Here is a 23469-nt window from a genome sequence, read left to right as displayed (position 1 = left end):
TTCTGGATTTACTGTGGATTTTTGGAACATCATTAATCTCTCTACAGTGGAGTTTCTTACTGTAAACTGGAGTGGTTATTTTAATATCTGGCCAGTTTGGACTGCCCAATCTTTGCAGCCTGCATGGCTCTTGATCTGTATTTTGAGAACTTACGATACAATAAGCATATGATTTCACCTGAGGTGTCTGAGGATTGCTGTCCAGCAAGTCAACTAACTTTGACTTTCATGACTTTTTAATTCCTTTTAATTCCAAATAAACTGTGTTGTGTATATCCTACTTTAATAGTTTTGCTGCAGCTCTTTGGGCTATTTAATGCAAGAAGAGTCCTTAGCTCTGTGGTCAATGCAAGCCAAGGTATATGGGGGCAATTGATTTGTTTGATGATTCCTAACTGTACTTTTCCATCCTTTATTTACAGGAGGAGGTACGATGTGATCTTAGTCAGTTTTCTGCATCTCTTAAGTCCTATGAAAATACTCAGAATGCTTTGGATACAAATCTTAATAAAAGAACCAAAAGCATTTACACTCCATTAGAACTTCAGTTCATAGAAATGAAGAAACAGTATAAAGATGCTGTTTTGTGTGTGGAATGTGGATACAAATACCGCTTCTTTGGAGAAGATGCAGAGGTAATTTTTGCCAGGGTTATGCGAAGAATGTTGCATTGTACTGGTGTCCTACTCGGTCTATGACTACTTCCAGAAGGGAGGTTTCTTTGTGGATTCTTCTGATACTTGAGATCAAGGTGAAAAAATCTCTACATGCTTAAACTTTTTGCCAAAATAGGCTTTATTATTTTGTAATTGGATGGTAGTGCTTGCTGTCTTGCATGCTGAGAATTTAAGGTGAGTTCCCAGAATAATTACTTGTCAGAGTTAAAACTGAAAAACTCTCAGAAGTGAATTGGCTTAAAACTCTACCAGGAGTATTTCAGTTTGGAAGGCAGTGGAAACAAGTACTGTAAAAAGAGATGAACATAGCAAGTATAGTCTGGATACAGAATGCGTGTTCACATGTGGCAACTACACATGCCAGATCTGTAGGAACTGGAAAAGACTTGATAAAAACATAACTTTGAAGTGATGGTTCATTAATGGTTCATAATGTTGGGGGATTTTTTTTGTGATGTGTCCCAAAGTCTTTGCTGCCAACCTTTGATTGGTACTATTTCCACACTCGAGACCAGTGAGAAATGTTGCTTAGTTACTGGGAATTAATTTTCCCCATGAAATTTGGGCTGTGTAATTTGTCTACTCATTTGCTGGTGTACTCACAGTCCAGAAATAGAAATACGTGGTCCAGGGAGACAGGTCAGTGTTTGGCTGCAGTTCCTGCTTAACACACATTGTCTAGTCAGTGAACAACTAAAAGGCAGAAAGTCAAATACGAATCACACATGATAATGTCACATTTCAGTAAGTGTTGTTACTCTTTTTTGTTAAGTATTTGGTTTCTACAACTCTTCGATATTGATTTTTCAGTATTTTAATTGATTAGCCAGCTTAATCCCATCTTAATAACCACAAATTAAATGCCTCCATTCCTTTTGTGTTTTTAGGAGTGCAAAAATTATTTGACCATCTGTTGAGCTGTGTTTCAGACCCTGTGTGTACAGTATATGTGGTTTGCCTCACAGTGGTGAAGATCAAACTGCACCCTAAAAATCTGACAGGTGAAGTCTGTGATAGCGAAGCCCCTGCTTGTGGCAATGCCAAGACAGGGGCCCAGTCCCTCCAGGCTTTCTCTTGGAATGTTTTCCCTTTGACACTGAGCTTTTAATTGTAGCTGTGCATCACTGTTGTCATAGAGATAAGCTCCTTACCCTCCTGAATGACTTTCTGACCTGTCGGCTGACTTTTCTTGTACTTTGCAGATTGCAGCTAGAGAACTGAACATCTATTGCCACCTGGATCACAACTTCATGACTGCCAGTATTCCGAGCCACCGGCTGTTTGTCCACGTGCGGCGCCTCGTGGCGAAGGGACATAAGGTCATCTTTGACCTTTATTAAATCCTCTTGAGCACAGAGTAGCCCTGAAATAACTTGCACCTATTGTAACCAGAGTCTTGTTTCAGCTGAGAAATGGGCAGCTCATTATCACCTGCTTCTGCAATTAAAAATGTCCTTTGTTTCAATTCCTCTGTTCTGGGAGGTGTCATGGACTTTAAGTAGATTCAGGCTTCCTCTGTTTTACAGAAATGTATCTTCATGTTTTCAGGAACAGTTCTGGAACAATTTTTCCTCTCAATATTTCTTTATCAAGTCTTTCCATTTGATAAAGAGAAATGTATATATCCTCTCTCTCTTTTATTGTTCCTCACATCCTTGTTTTCCTTATCCCAGCCCAATTTTTTTTTCCTTCCTGTCCTTGATCCTTGTAATTCTATGGCTTTCTGTTGATACCTCTTTTTCTGGTTTTAGGAAAAGAATGTCACAGGATCCCAGAATATGCTGAATCTAAATTGATTACAGCAACCATTCTCTGATTAGCAGTGAACTGTAGCTTAGTTGTTTCAAAATAGGACAAGAAGCACAGGGGCAGAAGCTGAGAAGGCAATTAGGAGTAGACAAAGGGTCAGGAAAAGGAATGCCTTTCTCATTAGTAGGATTGATGTTTGCCTCTGCCCTTTCTGTTGATGATGCACTCCAGCTTGAATCATGCATTTGCTCTTTACACATCTAAAAATATCATCAATCATATGGAATAGTAAAAATAATAATTTATTATCAGAGATCTAACTTTGTTTCTTGTTTGCCTGTAGGTTGGAGTAATAAAACAAATGGAAACTGCAGCGCTGAAAGCTGCTGGAGAAAACAAAAGCTCTCTCTTCAGCCGTAAGCTGACTGCTCTCTACACTAAGTCTACACTTATTGGAGAAGATATCCTTTTCAAACAAGTTTGGTTTCAGATCGAACCTTTGGTTTGTGAGAGGCCTTGATTCCAGTATTATCACCTAGATGGAACATGAGTAGCAAGTGACAGCAGGAAACCAAATTCCTTTAATTTTATGTTGTGTAAAACATCTGGCTGGCTTTTCAAAGAATTTAATCTCCTCCAGGCTGTAGATTTGCTGTGAAACAGCAGAGGTTATGTTTACTGTAGTTGCTTTCTGAAGGCAGAGAGTGGGCTTCCCAAGTCTGCCATGTTCTGCAGGTCCTGCCTAGAAAATGCAAAAATGAGATAGAAACAGCTTTTAACCAGTGACTTTAGTTTCTTCCCTTCTGTTTTTAGTTTTTCAATCTCCCGCCTTATCTATCTCACTTTTTTCTTTAATTTCTTGAACTAACTTATCAGATACCAGGAGCTAAAAAGACTTTTAGATTAGTGCTTGTGAGTAGAGAAGGACTTAGATCCAGAAGGACCTGTGAACAATCCACCCAAATCTCTGTACTGTTTTTTTTAACACTTGTTACATGTGAACCCTTTGCTGAAGCTGGATGATTCTGTAGATGTTGAAGAGGTAACAAGAGATGTCCCTGATAACTACCTCCTCTGTTGCTGTGAAAATGGAGAAAACCTAAGGGGCAGGAAGACAGGTGACATTGTTATAGGCATTATGGTAAGTTCGTTTAATAGGGGAATCAGTATTTTAGGGTTTGTGTGGGGTGGTTTTGTTGGTTTTTTTTGAGAGGTGGGTGATTACCTTCTTAAAGTCATGATCTGTCTTATATATTTTATTTTGGGTGGGGAATTGATTTCTTTAAATTACTTTTTTCTGGGTTTTTTTGTTGTTGTTAAAAAGGGGCAGTTTAGGTAAGATATCATCTGTATGTGAACTGTGATGGCTTTACATTTGAAAACTACAGAAAAGTAGTTGATAGTTGAATATTCATGAAACTGTATTTGCTGTTGTTTCACTTGAAAACATATTTTAACCAAATACAGGGAAATCATTAGTTCAGATGCTTTACTAACTGTAAACATTTTTAGGGTCAATATTTTAAAGCTTGTGACTGCTTTTTTTCCTATAGAAAATACTATTCAAGACTTAGGATTTTTTACCATTTACACTTCAGGTTTGTATTCTCTTTTATGGTGAAGATTAAAAACAATCACTTCAACCAGGAAACGTGGTGATAACTGAAGCCTGGTCAGCTGGTAATTAATTAATTTAAAAGCATCTTGATTGTGCTTGTGTTTGAATGTCACACTGCAGATGGGAGAGAACAACAAAAGCACATGTTTAGATTCCAGGCTGAATTACATGTAGCTTTCATAGACTTCAAGTACATAGATTTGAATTGTATGAAAAGTTGAACAGTGGTGGATTGATGACAACAAGAGCACATTTATATTTTTAATGTATTGCTGCTACTTACCAAGACAAAGTCATGACAGTCTTTTGAAGTTATTGCAATACCATAGATTTGACAAAAACACAATTTATGTTTTTTGATCTGCCACGTTCACTGTGTGTATGTGGGTGCTGTACAGTTTTGTGCTGTACACCATAGATTTTCTTTCTGGTTTAACAGTTTGAGTCAATGAAACACTCCCTGAAAATGTAAATATCCAGTGGATATATATGTATTTTTTTTTATTTGACAGGTGATCCAACCAACTACTGGAGAAGTAATTTTTGACTGTTTTCGGGACTCTGCGTCTCGCTCAGAATTGGAGAGTCGAGTTTTGCGCCTGCAGCCAGTTGAAATAATTCTTCCATCCAGGTTGTCAGATCAATCTGAAAAGCTCATCAGCAGTATAACCTCCAGGAGGTAAGTTTTGAAGGGATTTTGTATTTCAGGCTTTTTTATTTTTTATTTTTTAGATACAGCACACCTATTGATAGAGTTTAGATCCAGAAGCAGGTATAGATGTGTAGTTCTGTAGAGGCTCATTTCAGAAGTAGTTTGCTGCTGGGTTGAAAATCTCCCAAATACCTCTTATTCTTAAATTGTACTTAAATTTGTGGCTTCTCTCTCTGGCCTGTGAAAGATTCATGTGCCTAAACATGGTCATTTAGATAGTCTTGCTACCACACTCCTGATCATAGGATCTGTTGAAATAATTTCCAAGCTTATGCACTTACCTTTGGCTTCTGAAAAAAGTGTTTTTTTTTTCTTTTTGTTTCTATTAATGTAAATAGGTATAGAAAATCTTTGCAACTGATATTTGATTCTGTTTCTCTTATTACACTATCTTGAACTTGGGTACAGACTTGGGAGTGTTGTGACTGATTATCTACTTATGTTTTGAGTTGTCTTTGTATATTTCAAGAGGAAATTTGTTACCTGTTTTCTGTATCAGTTTTACTGTGTAATAAAGCCAGAAGAGGATATAATTGGTAGGGTGATAGATTAAAGATGAAGCAATCCTCTGAACAGGTGGCGTAGGCTTGTGAAATCTTGCAATTTTTGTGAGAAAATATCAGTTTTTCTTTTTCTTTTTTTTTTTTAAACCATGCAGGATTGGGCTGTAGAGAGCTAGCTCAGAGCTTGATGTTTCAGTAATCATTGTGATGCAGGTTTGGGAGAGTGGCTGTATCTTTTTTTTTTTTTTCTCCTGGTTATGCACAGTTGAAAATGTTTGTGAGTAACTTCTCATTTTTATGAAGATCCAAAAATACTACCCATTAGCTGATTCTGTGAATAGATATTAGCTTGTATAATTTTTTGCCTTTCTGGTAATTTACTAGGCAGCTTTCCAGCCTAAATGTTCTTAATTACAGGAGAGTGACAAAAATAAAAGACAGTATTGCAGTACACTTCAGTAGCCTTATTTCAAAAACAATTCTTCATGAATTTTCTTGTACCAAAGATGAAACCACTAGAGGGCTCTGAAGTATTTAGTATTATTTTAAGTGATTCCAATATGCTGCTTTCCTGTGCTTTTAACTGGGCTTCAGTTTTTATACAGTTGCTTTTACATAGGCAGGAATTTCATTTTAATGCATATTGAGAGGTCTAAAGTATTCAGGTTTGGTTGTTGGCCCATTAGCTGGTAATTTCAGTCTTTGTCTGCTCTTTTTTAAAAACTCCTGGGAAAAGTTTCATTTCTGTAATGTTTTGAAGACCTTTCTGACTAAAACCATGGAAACTAGGTCTTGTGATTCAAGAAGGCTCCTCATCTCTTTGTGTATTAGTAATGCAGTGGAAAAACAGTGAATTTATAAAAACACAAAGGGCACAGATGGGAGAGAAAAATAGTCCCATGAGGAAGAGCTTGGAGAGATTGAGGAGAGAGAAGGGTCTTTGTTGTGTGAGAATTGCGCAAGTGGTTGTGTGGGTAACTTGGGGGTGGTTTGGTGTTCGAACTCAGCACTGAGCAGCCATGGTGATGTGGGCTGTACAAAGACCACATGTGAATATTCTGTACTGGTGTGTGTGTCTCTGCCTTAAGTCTGCACAGTACAGTATGTAATTCTTGCTTATGGAATGCTGTGCTTCTCTCTTCCTGTTACTGCAACTGTATCCAGGTTCAGCTGTGTCACTCACACTGTTCACTGGTGCTTCTGTTCTGGTGTTGTGTTCATTTTCACTGCCAAATTTACAGCAAAGAAGGAAAAAACAGCTGAGTGGCAGGATTCTGCTGTTCTAAATCTGTTTTTATCAAAAACAAGAGCCAAATAAGTTGCTAGAAGTTTTCCATGTCTAAAGCTGATGACATTAATGAGCAGTAAGTGAAGGCAAATGCTGCTGTAGTAAGATCATGTAGCTCCTTGTAGGATTTGTTCATAAAATGGGGTTTTAGTTCAGTTAGTATGAAACCAGGTTAGTTAAAGTGGATAAATGGGTAATTTTACCACTGATTTAAATGACATCTTTTTTTAAAGACTTTTTTGTAGCCATTTGGATTAAACGGGAGTTTGCCAACCTAAGCAAGCTTTAGGAATAGTTTAACTCATGGTGTAGATTCATATTACAAGCTAGAAACTTTTGGTAATTTAAAACTTGTTGGAAGCGAATGTATCAAAGTCTGTCATGGTTCCATGCTGGTTTGAATCTCACACTTTGCTGTTTCATGTGGTAAAAGAAATTCTCCTACTTACCAGTGTCATGACATTGTCCATAAAAGTTAATAACTAGAAGATACTATTCAAGGGCAGATTTAATGAACTCAAAAGTACTAATCAAGGATACTGAACAGGAGGTCAGTTTGGATGCAGAGCCTTCCTTCAAAAGCAAAGTGTAAATTAAATGTACATCGCAGAAACTGGCTCAGGACAAACTGTTCTGTTTGCAAATGCTGACCTGCCTGGAGGAAAATATTTTAGTGTTTTTAGCTTCCTTCTCTCTAGAAAAACAATAAAAAAGTCTTGCCTTCAGAAAATATATGTATTTTTACAGAAGAACACTGTGTTTTGTACTCCAAGTTCTTCCTAGTCAAGAGGGCACCCACTCTCCTTAGCATGTTGGCTACTTTAGAACTTCACCTGTGCTGATCTTCCTGACAGTGTCTTTGAGGTTCCTTTTGGTTATTTTTCTCTTCATGTGCCCCTTTTCTGTTTCACTGAAAAATTCAGTGCATCTTAAGAGTGCTCCGTTGCTCCTCTTTTTCTATTTTTTTTCCATTTGCCCCTTTTTATGAAATGTTTTATCCTGTGGTGTTCTTGGCTACTGTGTAAAACCACACTGACCAACAGTCCTTTACTTTTAATCCAGAGTGTTTCACCCCAGTCTGCACTGTTCTGGTTTTTTTACATCTTTTTTGATGTCTGGCTAACAATCTAAAACCAGAGTGATCTGACAACTGACCTATTGTCTGTGTGGTCTCTCATAGAGAGTGCTATCCATTTCTAATTGCTCTCATGGATGAAGTTGTGGATTTATGTCCTCAGTCAAGGAGTAGAAACTCTACTGGAATGAACTCATTGAAGTCTTGTAAATGAGTATAAAATGCTTTTAATTTTGTGGATCTTTATATGTGGCTGGTGGTTGCTCAGATCAGAGAGTGCATTCATGTAGTTGATGCTGAGGAGGTATTGTTTTTGTAGATGAGCAGGGACAGGAAGGCTTGTAGTGGCAAAAACAAGACACCAAAGGGTTACAGTGAGAGTGAACACTATTGCAAATTAAATTGCAGAGCAGAGGACTGAAGAATACCTAAAGGACTGGCAATCATAAAAACTAGTGGTTTCATGGTTTTATAGCTTGTAATATTCCCATGGATTTTTAAGTGAAAGGCAAGCTGTGACAAACATCTTGAGAATGTTTTATGTAAGTGGAAGCCACAAGCAGTTTGCAGCAGGAAATAAAGAGGCAAGTAAAGTACAAAACCAGCGTGTGAGCTATTTTCTGCAAATACAAAACCCAAGTGCATCAGTGAACAGATGTTTACTTGCTAAGGAGGCATTTTACTCTGCTAGGAATCCAATTCATGGCCTGGGCAACCCAGCTGTGGGGAAGCTGCCTGGAGAGTATTGATCGTGTCATAGCTCACTCCTTTTGAACAGACAGGGCAAAAAACTCCACAACAGTATTATCACTTCATGTAATGACCCAACAGAACTGTTGGATGGGTTGGGGTTTTTTTTCAATTTATTGCTGTTGCAGTCATGAAAAATGCTGTTCTCAGTACTGGAGTTGATTCTTGTTTTCTATGGCACTGCACGTGAGGGAAGCATGGGGCTTAAATCTCATTCAACAAATGGCTTATGGGTAAAGTCATATTTTCCATGGTGTCTAACTGCCCTTCACAGTTTGGGACACAGCACAGGCACATGGCATCCTTTGGGTGGAATTATTGTCCCACTGTGCATGCAGAGTTGTTGCTACAGAAACACACAGAGGCAGTTGCAAAGCCCTGTGATTTTCTTATCCCGGATGATAAATTACATTAAAAAAAAGTTAACATTGCTTTTTACAGCAGCAACTTGTCTTGCCCAAATCCCCTGAGAGAAAAGCAAAGATGTGTGCCCTGATCAGCTTCCCCAAATTCTTTTCTGCTTCCGAGGTGCATTATTTTTCATGTGACTGCAAATAGTATGGAAAACATGCTGTGTTCAGTAGCTGTATTTGTGGCATTTCCGCACTGATTAGTGATATTCATGCATTTGAATTTTCCCCGCCCCACCACCATTTGAGCCAGAAATTATTAAATGAAGAATAAATTGATTTGATGCCTGTCCAATTTCTTACTATCAGAAAGTTAACCTTTTAATTAGGATCCCCACCTTACTAAAAGAAGCAGGAAAGGTAAAACTTCAAAGCTTTTGCTTTCATGTTTTGGCACCTATTTGATTTACTATTATGGGATAGATCAGAAACTATGCAAGGTACACATGTAAGTAATTCTACTTTTTGTTGTCCTCTCTAGTTTTGATGTTACTTGTTTTTTTTTCTCTCAGTATATATTTTTTTTACATATTCAAATGGAGAAGGACTCTTAACCTCTTAAAACTGGCATGCAAGTTTAAATTATTTTTTAATAGTCTATTAATGTTTGTTGGCATATTTGTTAAAGTCCTAACATTTTTCTTTTTTTTAATAATGACTACTTTCCCATAATTTATTCTTCTTTGAAGCTGACTCGGGACATAAATCTTTCCCTGTGAAACAGTGGCACTATGGATACCTTGGATGTGTTACCTTCTCAGACACTACTTCCCACATTTCCTGCCCTCAATGTTAGTGCTAGGAGGTAGAAATTCAGCAGCTTTAATCAAACAATGTTGTGATGTAAATGAGACAAGGAAGAGAGAGAGGGGGAGAGAGAGAGAGACTAAACTGTCTGCATGTTTGACATGCAGATAAGTTGTACCAGAGCGAGGAGAAGAATAATGCTCTTGCAGTGGTGGTTCCCAGGGAAGAGAGAAAGCCCTTATTTTTCATAAACCCAGAATATATTCATTTTCTTAAATTTGAAGAAGATGAAACTGAAGTGGGTTTTTATGTGCCATCAATCTACTGAACTGCAGGCTGTCTCTAACACTTTAATTTTGATAATTTGACATTTGTCTCTTTTAATAGATGTTCTTTTTTATGTATGGCATAGGTAAGAGGCTTTTGGTAAAGACTTGTGAAGGGTGTGCTCCAGGCATGGACTCTTCCTCTGGTAATTTGGAATAGTAAAAATGACTGTTAGACATTTGTACTTCGGAGGTTTTTATTTTTTCCAAAATTTATGTGGATATTTTCTGAGTTTTTAATAGTGAATTCGAAACCGCTGCTATAGTAATGAGCTAAGCACAAAGCTTAGTAATACAGTATTTTTTAATGTAAAAAGGTTTCATGCATGATACCTGCTTTCGGTTTATGTGAAAGACTGTTTCTGCAGAGGGAGACTGATGTACTTAGAAGCACTTTGTAGCAAGTATACTTGAATCTCTTGGCACTTCTTACTTCTTCACTTGAATCTCTTGGCATTGTCCTGCTCCTATAGACCCCTCTACAAAGTTGTGGTCGATGGGGACCCTTAGATGGAGAGAGAAGCAGTAGATCCCATCCTGGAGAGGGCATAAATCAGACCCTTCCACCCTTCTTCATCTTTAACATGCACTAGGGTAGTGTAGGGTGGGTTTCGAGAAGGAAGGATAACTTTCCTGGACAGCTTCCTGGATAACTTCATGCGATCTCACTGCATGTCTTCATGTGGGTTTTGGCTGTGCGTTTTACTGGACAGCTCTTGTTAGGGCTTGAGGAAGAACAAGAAAACACTGTGAAGAGCAAGGTGGTGTTCAGATAATCACAGAAGAGTTTGGGTTGGAAGGAACCTTTTTAGGATATGACCATCCAACTGATTCCTTATCCACTGAACACTCCATCCATCAAATCCATTCCCAGGGCACTGCTGCGTTTGCTATACAAAGAAAATTGATTCATTTGAGAGAAAGTGAGCTAGGAAGAGGAAAAGGCTGAAAAAAGAAGCCTTTCATTTATGGAGAACAGTTGTGTAGTTGTCAAAAATCCTTACTTACAGTATTAATTGATATGTTAAGCTGTTTTCATTATCTGAAAAGATTGCATGTGCGCTTGCATCTACAAGTGGAGAAGTTAAGCCTCACCATGAAGGACTTGTATATATTGCAAATATGGTGTGCTTGTTATTTCTCATGGCTTTGACCAAAAAAAATACTTGGTTTGTATCTTGAAATTTAATTAAAGGATTTGTGCTTTGAGTTAATCTGGGTGGAAATATAAACACGTGATAAAGCAGTCTGGGTGTGAGAAATTCATGTTTCAGACACAGCCACAGTCAGACTACAGCCTTGATCTGGCATCAGAGTTTGAATGCTAATGCTTTTGGGTTGCCTAGGTAAAGAAGTGCTTTCATAGCTATCATAATCAAAACCAGTTATAATTAACCTTCACTAAGTTATGTTTTGGAATGCATATTTTGGAATCTGCTCTTCATTACTCAAAATCATGACATAATTTTGTGAGCCATGGCAGAGTGGAAACTACCAACTGTATTAAAGAATTGTCCTGTGATATAGAATTAACGTGTTATCAAATATTATTAACTGCAAAGTAACACATTTGATTTTTAACATACTGAGAAAAGGAACAGAGTAGAGTATCAGTAGCTTTTGCAGTGGTTCTGGTGGGTTAAGGAATCATTTCTGCTGTCCCATGACCCCTTTCATATGATCAGTGCAAAAGTTTTTGTGGCTTCATAGTGAACTGCAACCGGGAAAAAAGATAAAACCCCAAAACCGCAAATGCCAAGAACCCTCTTTTTTCTAACATAGCTTCTCCTTCTTAAGAAAAGTAGAATTTGTCCTGAAGTGTGGCCATATTGACAGCTGTACAATTTCAAGTCAGCTGTTGAGAGAGGACTCAGGATAAAACATTTATTTGAACATGGAACATTTTATTTGAGCATGGAACTTTATAAAGTCCCTTTATTGCAGTCCATACACTCATAGAAATATTAAGAAATTAATGTGTATTAATAGGGATGTCTTTTCAGGTGCTTCTGCCTCATTGTTGCCTATGAGTGGAATCTAGATTGGTACCTGAGCAAAAAGACCACGTGTCTTGTGGGCAAGAATCTGTTCTTTGACAAAAATAAACAGTTTCATTTAGTAGCTTTATTCCCTCTATTCCCTGTAATATTGTAAGCATTTCACTTGTTGGCAATAATAAAAGATTTATTATTCAATTTCCTTAGATCTTGACTTACAAAATCTGGTAACTTAAATATCTATTGCTTGTAGAATTAAGATACTATTTTTTCTTCTATTTTTGTCTTATTTAGAAGAAACAAACAGAAAAACCACAGAACTCTACCACCTCTGTTTTCAGTTCACTTCTACAGAGATGGCGTGCAGTCTTGTGGTATTTAAAATTATATTTTGGGCCGAATTATTGCCAGAGAGAGCATTCACTCAAATCAAAGTGTAATCATGAGATAAATTGAACTTCAGTTTTTAATTCTGGTCTGCTTTTCCCTTTTTTTTTCTTAAAAGCATACCATTTAGCCCACGCTGCCTTCACCTGTTTCCTTCAAATGTTTTTTTTTTCCATTTGTAAAGTAATTTAAGTAGCTTTTTGCAGTTGACTCCTTGATTGTAAATCCTTGCAAGAAAGAAAAATACATATTGTACAGCATCTGTATGTTGCATGCAGAATTAAACCATGGGAAGGACAACTTCTCTTCTTTTTCGCTTGTCTTTTCATGGAATGGGAAATCAAGGTAAGTAGCCATTTATGGTTAAAATGTGCCACTCCTAAAGTTCAGAAATGTGGCAGTAGAAAGAAAATTTTGTGTATAGAGGGCATAAATACTAACACTATTTGTATTTACTCTATTCTAAATGTGACTGTGTTTAAGCATCTTGTGCATCTCACAGGAAAGGCTGAAATAATTTGTTGAAAAATTACAAGTTCATTTCATTACATTTAATGGATTCTTAAATCTGTATCAGCTTATCAAAGGAAACATTAATTAAAAGTGTAATTGACCAACCAGCTGTTTCCCCTTTTCTGTCCAGTAGCCTGTATTAAAATCATTACAAAACATGTAAAGCTCTTTATCTGAGAGAGATAAGAAGTTCCCCATGCCAAATTCTGCTTAAGCAGTGAGATTTAAATGGTACTTCCTCACTTCAGGCATGTTGGGTGAGCAGTATCTGCAGGCTGTTGGGCTTTAGGCAGAATTTTTTTGCATGGGAAGAACGTGTTTTGTCCATTAGTTTTAGAGTGTTCATTTCCAAGCTTGGAAATTGTTCTCCTCAGGTACAGGAAGGGCCTCAGGAAATCATTCCATGTTTCAGTTTTCCTTTTGCGAGGTGGTCAGGAACTGCAAAGGTCCCCTTGGCCATGGAGAATCTCTGTGCTCCTTTGGACGTGCCTTGTAAGCAGTGGCGATATGACTACCCACATTTTGTGTCAGTACTGTACTTCTCATTGTTCAAGGCAGATCATGACCAAAATCAGCATCTTCTTTCTCTTTCCAGAAATCAGAGTTTGGCCTCCCTGGGGATTAACACAGACTTCTTGGGGTTTGAAGCCTTATTTCAAGATTTGTTTACCATTTGCAGGCTTGTTGTTTTGTTTGTTTGTTTGTTTGTTTGTTAATATATGAGAGCCAAATTTCTGTTTGAGTTAGAATTATTAAAAATAACAATCCCATTAATGCACATGACCAAACCCCCAAAGCTTCCTTTGGTTTTGGTGTGGAGAATGAAAGCACTATTAATTCCCATGTTACCACCTGTAACAATAAATATTCCTGCTCTTTTTTTTTTGGCTGTCATTCCAATTACTTCATCAGGAACTTATACTTACTAGGATTTGTGGTTATATTCAGCTCACTCTCCCCATCTTCAGTGTCATCCTGTTTTCACTGGGTGACTGAAAGATCAAGTTAGAAAGTTTTATTCCAGGTGCTGCTGTGGTTTGACAACAATGAAGAAGAATAACTCTAGTAACAGCAAAGAAGAAAGGAGTGGAGGTAGAGCAGAACTTTGCCTGTTGTATTAGGATCTCACTGGGTGTCTCTCTGAGTTTGGAATTGGGAGTATTTTTGTTTTAGTCATAGATGGAGAGCTCAGATGGAGACATTTTTGGAAGAAAATCATGGGTAGCACAATTTTTCAGCCATATTGGGTTGTAAGATCATTACAGATAATGCACTGTAGCAACACCCAGCTGGATCTTCCTTGGAAAAGCCCTAAAAGTCTTTGCAAGGTACAGGCCATGTGCAAAGGCAAACTTGCGTTGATTATTGAAGCATCTTCAGGAGCAGGTTTGTTTTTTAGGATGGCGATGGTTTTGTTATGGTCTCTGATGACATCAGCTGTTACAAATGGCTGGAAGATCTTAAATGGTATGTCCTTCCCTTCCTATTGCAGATAACGTTTGCCCATAGGTAAGGGAAAGAGATACCTCTTATCTGATAGATGGTTGAAGTCCTCTAGATGAAGACATGTTAAGAGAATTCCTTCATGGAAGGTGCCTTGGTTTTCCAAAGAGCATCCAGTGCTCCAGGCACTGTGGGAAAACCTTTGTGGGAGCTGATTACCTGAGGCCACGATGTGAGCACAGACCAACACTGGGACCAGTTACCTCAAGTGTCAGATCCATTTTGGAGCTCATTAGTGAGTTGTTATTAGCAGTAAATTATTGTCCTGTGGTGTCTCATGGCATGGGAGAAACTACTGGAGCAGTGGCTGTGAAGCCAACCCATATGTTCTTGTTCTTATTCGTGCAATTAAAGCTACAACCATTTTAAATTATTCTTAATATCTTCCACAGTTTCTTAAATAATTTTTTTCTCAGAATCTTGGAAAAACTTGGCTTGGATGAGCTTTCTGGAGCTCTGGTTTCATGTAGGTTTCTCCAGTTCAGAAAATCCTCAAGGAAAGGAAGTCCCCAGCTTCACTGTATTACCTGCTTATGTGTTTAAATGGTCTTATGGGAAAGAATGTTTTTTTCCTAAAGTCTGTGCAGAATTTTTAACAATTTGCAACTTGTGAGTGCTTGGTTTTGTCCTTTCATTGTGCTCCTTTGACCAGAATCTGCTCTAGACTTTTCTAAATGCCCCTTAGGCGGTAGGAGATGCCTTCTCAACTTTCTCCATAATAAATTCAGTTTCCTTAGACTGTCCTCATTTGACATACGCTTTAGCCCCCTAATAAAGAAATACAATCACCATGCTGTTTTCCTTTCCTCTGCAGCCTGGATGAATGTATTTTCCACCTTTCAAAAATATTAGTTAGGAATATCAAGTGTTGCGCAAAAATATCTGGATAAAATTACCCAAATCCTGCAGAAATATTTTGGAATTTTTCTCCTTTCTATTATAACTTTTTACAATAATGTGGTATTTTAAACAAAGAATTTAAGAACAAATACAGGTTTTCTGCCTGCGTGCCAGGTGTAATAACCTATCAGCATAGTTTGAAAACACACTAATGTGCATACTTTCCTTTTCAAATATAAATTAAACTGAGATACTCTGGGCTAATTTTGATTTTCCTTTTTTTCTGATTAATTTTTTTAAGTTGGTCTGTAATCCTACAGGGTCATGCAGTGTATTTATCAGGAGGATTCAGTGGGGTGGAGACTTATAATTTTTGTTGTTTTGGTTTGGTTTTGTGGGGAGTTTGTGGGAGTTTTTTGTTTTGTTGTTATGGGAGATTTTTTTCAGGTATGTTTCTAGTTGACATCTACCACTTTGAGAACCAGTGGGTTTCTTCTGACAGGACATGGCTGAGGAATGCATGGGAGAAATGTTAGGCCACTGTTTCTGCTCTGAACTGTGACCTGCACTCCCAGTAAACCAAAAGGAGGAAATTTCCAGTATCCTCCGGTTTATTTGGAGTTTCAGGTGTTCTTCAACTGTGAGCACAAGCCCATGCATGGCGTGTTGTTAATTCTGGGTGCTGATCAGTTTCCAGACAGGGGTCAGAATACTGCTGTCTATAATCAGACAAGGCACGGACAGATTCTTCCTGGAGGCCTTTCAACTCTTCCATTCCCACATGACATCTGCATGGAAAGTACAACCATCTGCTCCTTGGCCTTCCCTCTCCTTCAGTCTGTCCCTGGCGGACCTCTGCGTTTTCTCTCCCCCTGTAGTACAGCTCTCCAGCCCAACTAGCAGCTCTCATGTGAGTTATTTTTGCTCCATTGTCAGTGTCTGTGTGTTTGTTTATCATAAAAGGTCCTAAACCTCTCTTGCACAAAGCTGAAATCCAAGCAGTGGGGACTCTGTGTCTTTGCAGACCACAGGAAAGTGTGTAAGAGCCTGAACAGGAGCTGGATCCCCTCTTCTGAGCCCTTAAATTAAATCATTTCAGTGCACTGATGAGTGGAAAATACAGGTATGACCTTCCAGCTTGCAGAGGCAATATGCTTTCTCAGTGAGGTCTGTGTTAGATGTTCAGTGCTCCCAGTAAATTTCCACTGCAGTTCTTATGCTGACTGAAGAACAAGAATTATGTTTCTGATAGTTCTTGGCAGGTAGAGCAGTGGTAGCAGTGTGGGAGGTGAGCTCACATTGATTTACAACAGAGGCATGGATGGACTCTGTCTGTCACCATCTCAATTATTTCTTATATAATCATTGGAAATGATGTTTCATAAGCTGATGATGACTTCCATCCAACTTCCTGTTTATGCTGTAGATCTGTGTTTGTAGAATACCCTTTTATCCATTACCGGGACAAATGTAGTTCACACTTCAGCAGCACTCCTTAGAACAGAATCCCAGGATATTTGGGGCTAGAACGGACCTCTGGAGATCACCCCATCCAACCCCCTGCCCAGGCAGGGACTCCTGGGGCAGGTGACACAGGGATATGTCCAGTGGGTTTGGGATGTCTCCAGACAGGGAGACTCCACACCCTCCCTGGGCAACTGTTCCAGGCTCTGCCACCTCCATGGAGAGAAGTTCTGCCTCATTTGAGGAGAACTTTTGTTTGAGTTCATGGCCCTTGCTCCTTGTCCTGTCACTGGGCACTGCTGAACAGAGTCTGAGACCATCCTCTGACACCCCTTGGGGATATTGGTGTGGATTGATGGGATCCCCTCTCAGTCTTCTCCAGGCGCAGCTCCTGCAGTCTCTGCTCATCAGAGAGATGCTCCAGACCCCTCATCATCTCTGTGACCTCTTCTGGGTCCTCTCCAGGAGCTCCTTGTCTTTCTAACCATGGTGGATTTTCTGTGGTTGATACATCCTGCAGCATTTCGCTTTGTTTTTAGGTTCTCTTTAATTCTGTAAAGAAGTAATTAACTTGAATTCAAGATTCTTTCCAGAACTATGTTGTATTGTAGCCATCTGCTTTTAATTTTTAATTAAACAACCTCACCTAGGAAACGCTTTTCTTTCTTGGACACAGCATTAAATGTTTTGCATATGTATGTGTATGATCCAGATAATTTTGAATATTTTGAGGGACAGTGGTATTTCAAATACATGGAACTAAAAATAACATATAGATTTTTGCTCAGGCACAGTATAAGGGAAAGGGAGATGATTAAAATGGTTGGAAATATTGTTAAGCATTGAGTTTGACTTTGTTCAAGCTGAATTTAGGCTGGTACTTCTGCTACTTGGGAAGATGTGTCTTTGAATAGGATGTATTCTACCAAATTTTTTTCCCAATCATCTTGATCCTAGAGAGGGATCGTAATGGTGAGTGTTAATGACAGTAGGCAGTGATTTGACAGAAACACAATGGTTATGACTTCAGTGCAAGATCTTGTAGGTGGGAAGCCTTTGCAGAAATATTATAAGAGAGAGAGAGAAAAGTGCTTTGTGCTCTGAAGCTTCTACTGTTCAAAATGAGAACGTTTCGTGTTCCTGTCAGTCAGCACCACTGTGATCAGACAACTCATGTTGTCCTGAAACAAAGAGCAGTGGAAGGTGTGTGAAACGCTGATGGAGCTGTGGGGTAGTGAAGAGATGGTAAAAATGCTGCTATTTAGGTGTCATGGTTTGAGATAGCCCCAAAATCCAATTCCCTAGTCTTAGCCCCCTGTCACATCTCAACCTAATGTGGGATGGGCTTTCCAGACAAAACACACCAGACTCCAAATGGGGGAAAGGGAATATATTACAATGACTGTACAAATAAATATTATAACACATTATACACACGATCACAACTATCTCTACCACGACATATAGTATTTACAATGGATCAGATCTCTTCTCCCCTCCAAATAAAAGTCCAGGAGGGAAAGAAGGACAGATCCCTTCCAGTCTCTGAGTAGCAGCATCTTCTAAGGCAGCAGATTCTCTTTGTCTTCCACGCAGCAGTTGCAACTGGGTTGTTGTAGCTGTATCTCTTTTCAATATACCCAAGGGGGTCTCCAAGCCCCTCAGCTCTCCTTCGGTCCAAGCAAAGGCCTCACCTGTGGACTGCCAGCAGGGACAAGACTCACGTCACCACAGGTATGTCACGAAATGCAGGGGCATCTTCGTGAAAGTTCCTTCCTCAGGGGATTCAGATTCCCCTTTGCAGAGCTCCTGTGCTCTGTCTCAACTGCCAACGTGGCAGCAGTGGTGAGGGGGGGCGGCCAAGGTCACCCCCCTCTGCATTCCATCTGGCCGTCCCGGTCCAGCTTCCCAGGACACTCTGAGCTTCTCAGCTCCTCTCTCTCTCCAGTGCTGCATCTCCAAACCTCCTCTCCATGTAGGAGTACATGTCCCTCTTTTCCAAGAGGGGTCTCAAAGGAGTTTGGGGGTCTGGTACAGTTCTTACCCCCAGAACTCTGTAGCTCTGTTGCTGAGTCTCCTTCTTGGCTCTCCAAGACAACTCGGTGTCTTCCTTACTCAGTTGCATACCGTTTGCTGTTGCTTCTCCGGTTCAGTTCTTATCTGTCCTGGCTCTCAGCCAGAGTCTCTGGATGCTGCGTCTGCCGCTACTCCTGCCCACAATGGAGAAAACATCTCCCGGCATAACTACAGACACTTAGCCCAGTCTAACACTGTTCCAAGTCTCTGCAGTCCCCCCCAGCCAGGGGCTGGGGGGCCCCAGAGGGGCCCAAGGGGCTCCGAGCCCCTTCCTTGTGGCTCTACAACATGGCCACCTCTCCTACAGCAAACAAACTACAACTCTTCTCTTCCGGTCAGCTTGTGGACCGTTTACATTTTACAGGAGCACCCATTGGACAGAACTTCAAAACTTCCAGGGGTTTCCATCCCTTGGGGTTTTACCATTTAATTTAGCCTCTGGGGGAAAACAAGATTCAAACCACTACATTAGGACAAGGTGATAGTCCACACTTTTGTATTACAGTTTCAAAACTAATTGTGTTTCAAGGCTATTCTGTCATCTTTTCTTTAACTCTGCCTGTCCAGAATTTTTTAGTTTCTTTTAGCAGTAATCACTCTCTTCCTATTATTTAAGTTATTGGTAAAATTTTTTAAGCACTTGAAGGCTTGTTTTTTTCCTAAGTGATGCAAGGTAATGTTATAATATTTTTTAGTTATGTAATACAGAGATCAATTTTTCTGTCTGCCATCCTGTTATCTGGTCTTGTAGACTTTTTTACAGGGCCTTTTTGGTAAGAAGAGTTGTATTTCAGGGGGAGTTTTGAGAGTCAATTATCAGTATGTTCAAGAAGAATTCAAAATAGTATTAAGTGACTGCTGTATATGTCTTATTGTAGAGTATAAAATTTCCTAAAGTACTTGTTTTTTATGAGCAGGCTCAACGCTGTTTTGCAGTAGGTCATCATTTTTGTAGAAATAAATATTTCAGGATGGTCCATAAGTGGCTTCTGCAGAAAATATATCAAAATCAGATTAAAATGATGATATAATTCCTGGATTACACTTCTACTTTCTTTTCCAAATAATTGTATAGATGGCACTCTTAATTTTTGACCCTGACATTGCTTCTCTGAGTTAAATCACTTTTCCCTTAGCATCAGTCCTGTTGTACTTTCTAGAGAACAGCAGTTCCCTACGTGTGTGTCCTGTCCAAGGAAGGTCTGGCTCAACTCCTCACCCTGGTTCCATGAGGAGCAACAGCAGCTGCGTTTTGTGTCTCTGGCTGTGTGAGCAGAGAGCTGTGCCATTGTCCTGTGCTGTGCTCTGAGAGTTCAGGGTGCAGCTCCAGCAGCTGTGGTTGCTCCATCCCATAGCCAAAATTCGAAGTTCGTAGTTTCAGAATTCACTTTGGCCTGGCCCTGGAGTTGCTCTTAAGCCTGCTTCCCATTTCAGTCAGCCTTTGTTACACCAGTGACAGGCACTTGTGCAGTATAGTGGAATCATCCCTCTGGTGCTGGTCCTGCTTTGAGTGGGGCTGCACAGCCTGACCCCTGGAGCTCTGCCAGTGGTTCCTGTGGGATTGTGGTTCTGCTCTGCTCCCTGATCCTTGCTGACAGTCCAAGTCCAGTTGTTAAGCAAGGAAAATAGGAAAACTTGGAGGGGGAGGGGGCAGAAGGGTCAGGCAGTGAGAGTCTCTGAGAGATGAATCTTACTGCTGAGCAGCTGCAAATAGTCAGAAATAAAGCTTCTGGTGGTGTGGAGCGTTGGGAGAGGACTGTGATACAAGCCTGAGACAGGAGCTCCTGCTCGGACAACTTTCTGGTGGCAACCTTTTCGCACATTTCTCCTTAGTGACTTCTCTGGTCCTGTCACCATCACTGTCTTCTCACTTCATTGTTGCTGAGCCATTTAACCAGCAGGTCCTGTATGACCAACCTGATCTCCTTCTATGACCTGGTGACCCACCTGGTAGATGAGGGGAAGGCTGTGGATGTGTCTACCTGGACTTCAGCAAAGCCTCTGACACCATCTCCCACAGCACACTCCTGGAAAAGCTGCAGCCCATGGCTTGGACAGGGGCACTCTGTGCTGGGTTAGGAACTGGCTGGAGGGCCGGGCCCAGAGAGTGGTGGTGAACGGGGCTGCATCCAGTTGGCAGCCGGTCACTAGTGGTGTCCCCCAGGGATCAGTGTTGGGCCCAGTTCTGTTTAATATCTTTATTGATCTGGATGAGGGAATAGACTGTACCAATAGCATATTTGCAGATGACATCAAGCTGGGGGGACGTTCTGATCTGCTGGAAGGCAGGAGGGTTCTGCAGAAGGACCTGGATAGACTGGAGAGATGGTCTGATTCCAGTGGGATGAGGTTCAACAAGGCCAAGTGCCGGGTCCTGCACTTTGGCCACAACAACCCCCTGCATTGCTACAGGCTGGGCACAGAGTGGCTGGAGAGCAGCCAGGCAGAAAAGGACCTGGGACTTTGGATTGACAGGAAGCTGAACATGAGCCAGCAGTGTGCCCAGGTAGCCAAGAAGGCCAATGGCATCCTGGCCTGCATCAGGAACAGTGTGGCCAGCAGGATCAGGGAAGTGATTCTTCCCCTGTACTCAGCGCTAGTGAGGCCACACCTGAGTGCTGTGTCCTCAAGTCTGGCCCCTCAGTTTCAGGAAAGGACATATGAGGGTGCTGGAGCAGGTCCAGAGAAGAGCAAGCAAGGCTGTGAAGGACCTCGAGCACAAGTCCTCTGAGGAGAGGCTGAGGAGCTGGGCCTGTTTCAATGCCTGGGAGAAGAGGAGGCTCAGGGGAGACCTCCTCACTCTCTACAACTCCCTGAAAGGAGGTTGTAGCCAGGTGGGAGTTGGTCTCTTCTCCCAGGCAACTATCACTAAGACAAGAGGGCATGGTCTTAAGCTCTGCTAGGGGAGGTTTAGGTTGCATATTAGGAAAAAATTTTTTACAGAGAGAGTAATCAGACATTGGAATGGGCTGTCCAGGGAGGTGGTGGATTCTCTGTCCCTGGAGGTATTTAAGATGGATGTGACACTTAGTGCCATGGTCTAGCAACCACAGCGGTGTTGGATCAAGGGTTGGACTTGATGATCTTGGTGGTCCCTTCCAACCCAACTGATTCTATGATTCTGTGATTCTATGAATAAATTGTATAGGAAAAGCGAAATAAATTATTTGTGCTTCTCAGATCTGTGCTTAGCATCAGAAATAAAAATGTCACACTAAATTTTAGGAGCAGAGAGCTTCCCAAATTCCACATCATGTCCTTGTATCCTTATATGATACAGGGCTGTATTGTAATATTTTGATGCCTGCATCTCTGCATTCGAGTAGTCCTAAAGCAGAATGGGCACAGCAGGATAGTAGTTGAAAGGTAAATTTCTGGATTTATTTGCATTCCTTAGGAAGACTTCTTGAGCTTTAAGAAAACCTAGTTTGGATGTGTTTGTTTTTTCAGGAAGTCTTTCTGCACTTTATGGCAGTTTAGTTGTGAATTGTAGAGCAGTACTGAAGTGACTCCTGTTTTATTTAGAACACTGCAGTTAGCTCTTGTGCTTAATGCAAGCCCACTCTTAATAAAAGATTGTATTATTTTTTAAATATCTTGAGTCAGTTTCTATAAATTAGTTTTATTTTTTTTTTCTTTTAGCTTCTAGCATTTCTTATAAATGCTTTTATTAAGAGATTCCTCTCCCCTCCCCCAAATTGAGTGATCTCTTTTAAATATCTTTCCTGCTGCACTTGGTAAGCAGTGAGTGTTTAACTGGATACATCAAGCTGTCAGATAAATAGAGGGATTAAACCCAGCAATGGTGGTCCTTTTTCACTTTCCTGTCAGGGTGACAGATATGTTAGTCCCTCCAGTAACAGAATCATCGAACAGCATAGGTTTGAATGTACATATTACATAATGTACACAAAAGTGTGTAAATGTGTGTATTTTAGGATCTTTTTACATCTGTTTATGGACACACCGATGTCACGTTCTGAACTGTGTCTGATAATAATCCTTAGAAGCAACTTCCATAATTCACCTTGTGAGGGGAGACAGTTCTACATCAAATCCAATTTTAATGAGGAGCTCTGTGGGTACATTTGTACCATCAGCTGACAGCTGGAAACTCTGAAACCTCTGTGTTCACTCAGTATCCAGATAAGGGTGGTTGCTGGAGAAACTGGGCAAAGGAAGTAGAAAAGCTTTGAGAAACTGAGTTTCATCCCTGACCAACCCTGTTGGTGGCATGGGATTGTGGAGATTGCTTGTTCTCAGACTGCTGGAAAGGATATCATTAAAATATGAGTTGAACTGCAGTTCATTGTAGATGTTCTGACAAGAATGATGTTCACAAAAGTTGATGGCAAATTGACTTCTGATTTAAATAGGCATTGGTAGCTGGAGAGATAAAATAAGCATGAACATCTCATCCTGGCTATAATCAGGAAAATGGCCTTTGGGTGATCATCTGGCAACACAAAGGACAGACATGAAAACTTTCTGCAGAAAATTTTATTTTCGTACATCTTGATAAAAATTCAGATTTTTCCATATGTTGGATCTATAGCTTCCTATTTTTTTACTTTATTTAGAATATCAGATGCAAACTTTCAGATAGCAAAAGTGTTATTTGACGTTGCCATATATAGAATATAAATATTAAAATATGTGAAGATTTTTGCAGATCAATGAATTTGTTTAATTCTAACTTCAACTATTTCCCGTTGATACAGTTGACAAACAAAAATACTACTGTAAGAGGTCACTCAAGTTATATTGTTTATTATTGTAACTATCATTTTCCAAAGTTTATGCTAAGAAGTTGGGTAAATTTGGTTATGAAATG

General features: G+C 39.9%; 1 protein-coding gene across 6 annotated transcripts in view; it reads left to right on the top strand.

The window, feature by feature from the left end:
* MSH3 (mutS homolog 3) overlaps window positions 1-23469 on the top strand; it is a 93308-nt gene that overhangs the window by 5972 nt on the left and 63867 nt on the right. For 5 of the 6 annotated variants that reach the window (XR_001920691.2, XM_018072893.2, XM_018072892.2 and 2 more), the window contains exons 4-8: window positions 423-635; window positions 1880-1996; window positions 2770-2887; window positions 3422-3567; window positions 4557-4723. Coding sequence is in view for 5 of the 6 variants with exons in the window: in XM_018072893.2 (XP_017928382.1) it covers window positions 423-635; window positions 1880-1996; window positions 2770-2887; window positions 3422-3567; window positions 4557-4723 (761 nt within the window). In the remaining variant the exon portion in view is untranslated. The remainder of the gene's footprint in view (window positions 1-422; window positions 636-1879; window positions 1997-2769; window positions 2888-3421; window positions 3568-4556; window positions 4724-23469) is intronic. The other variant, XM_018072895.2, reaches the window with a different exon arrangement.

This window comes from Manacus vitellinus, unplaced genomic scaffold, assembly GCF_001715985.3.
Source record: "Manacus vitellinus isolate BGI_N305 unplaced genomic scaffold, ASM171598v3 scaffold_23_pilon, whole genome shotgun sequence".
Lineage (NCBI taxonomy): Eukaryota > Metazoa > Chordata > Aves > Passeriformes > Pipridae > Manacus > Manacus vitellinus.
Note: the sequence above shows the minus strand (reverse complement) of the source record. Positions and strands in the feature narration are given on the sequence as shown.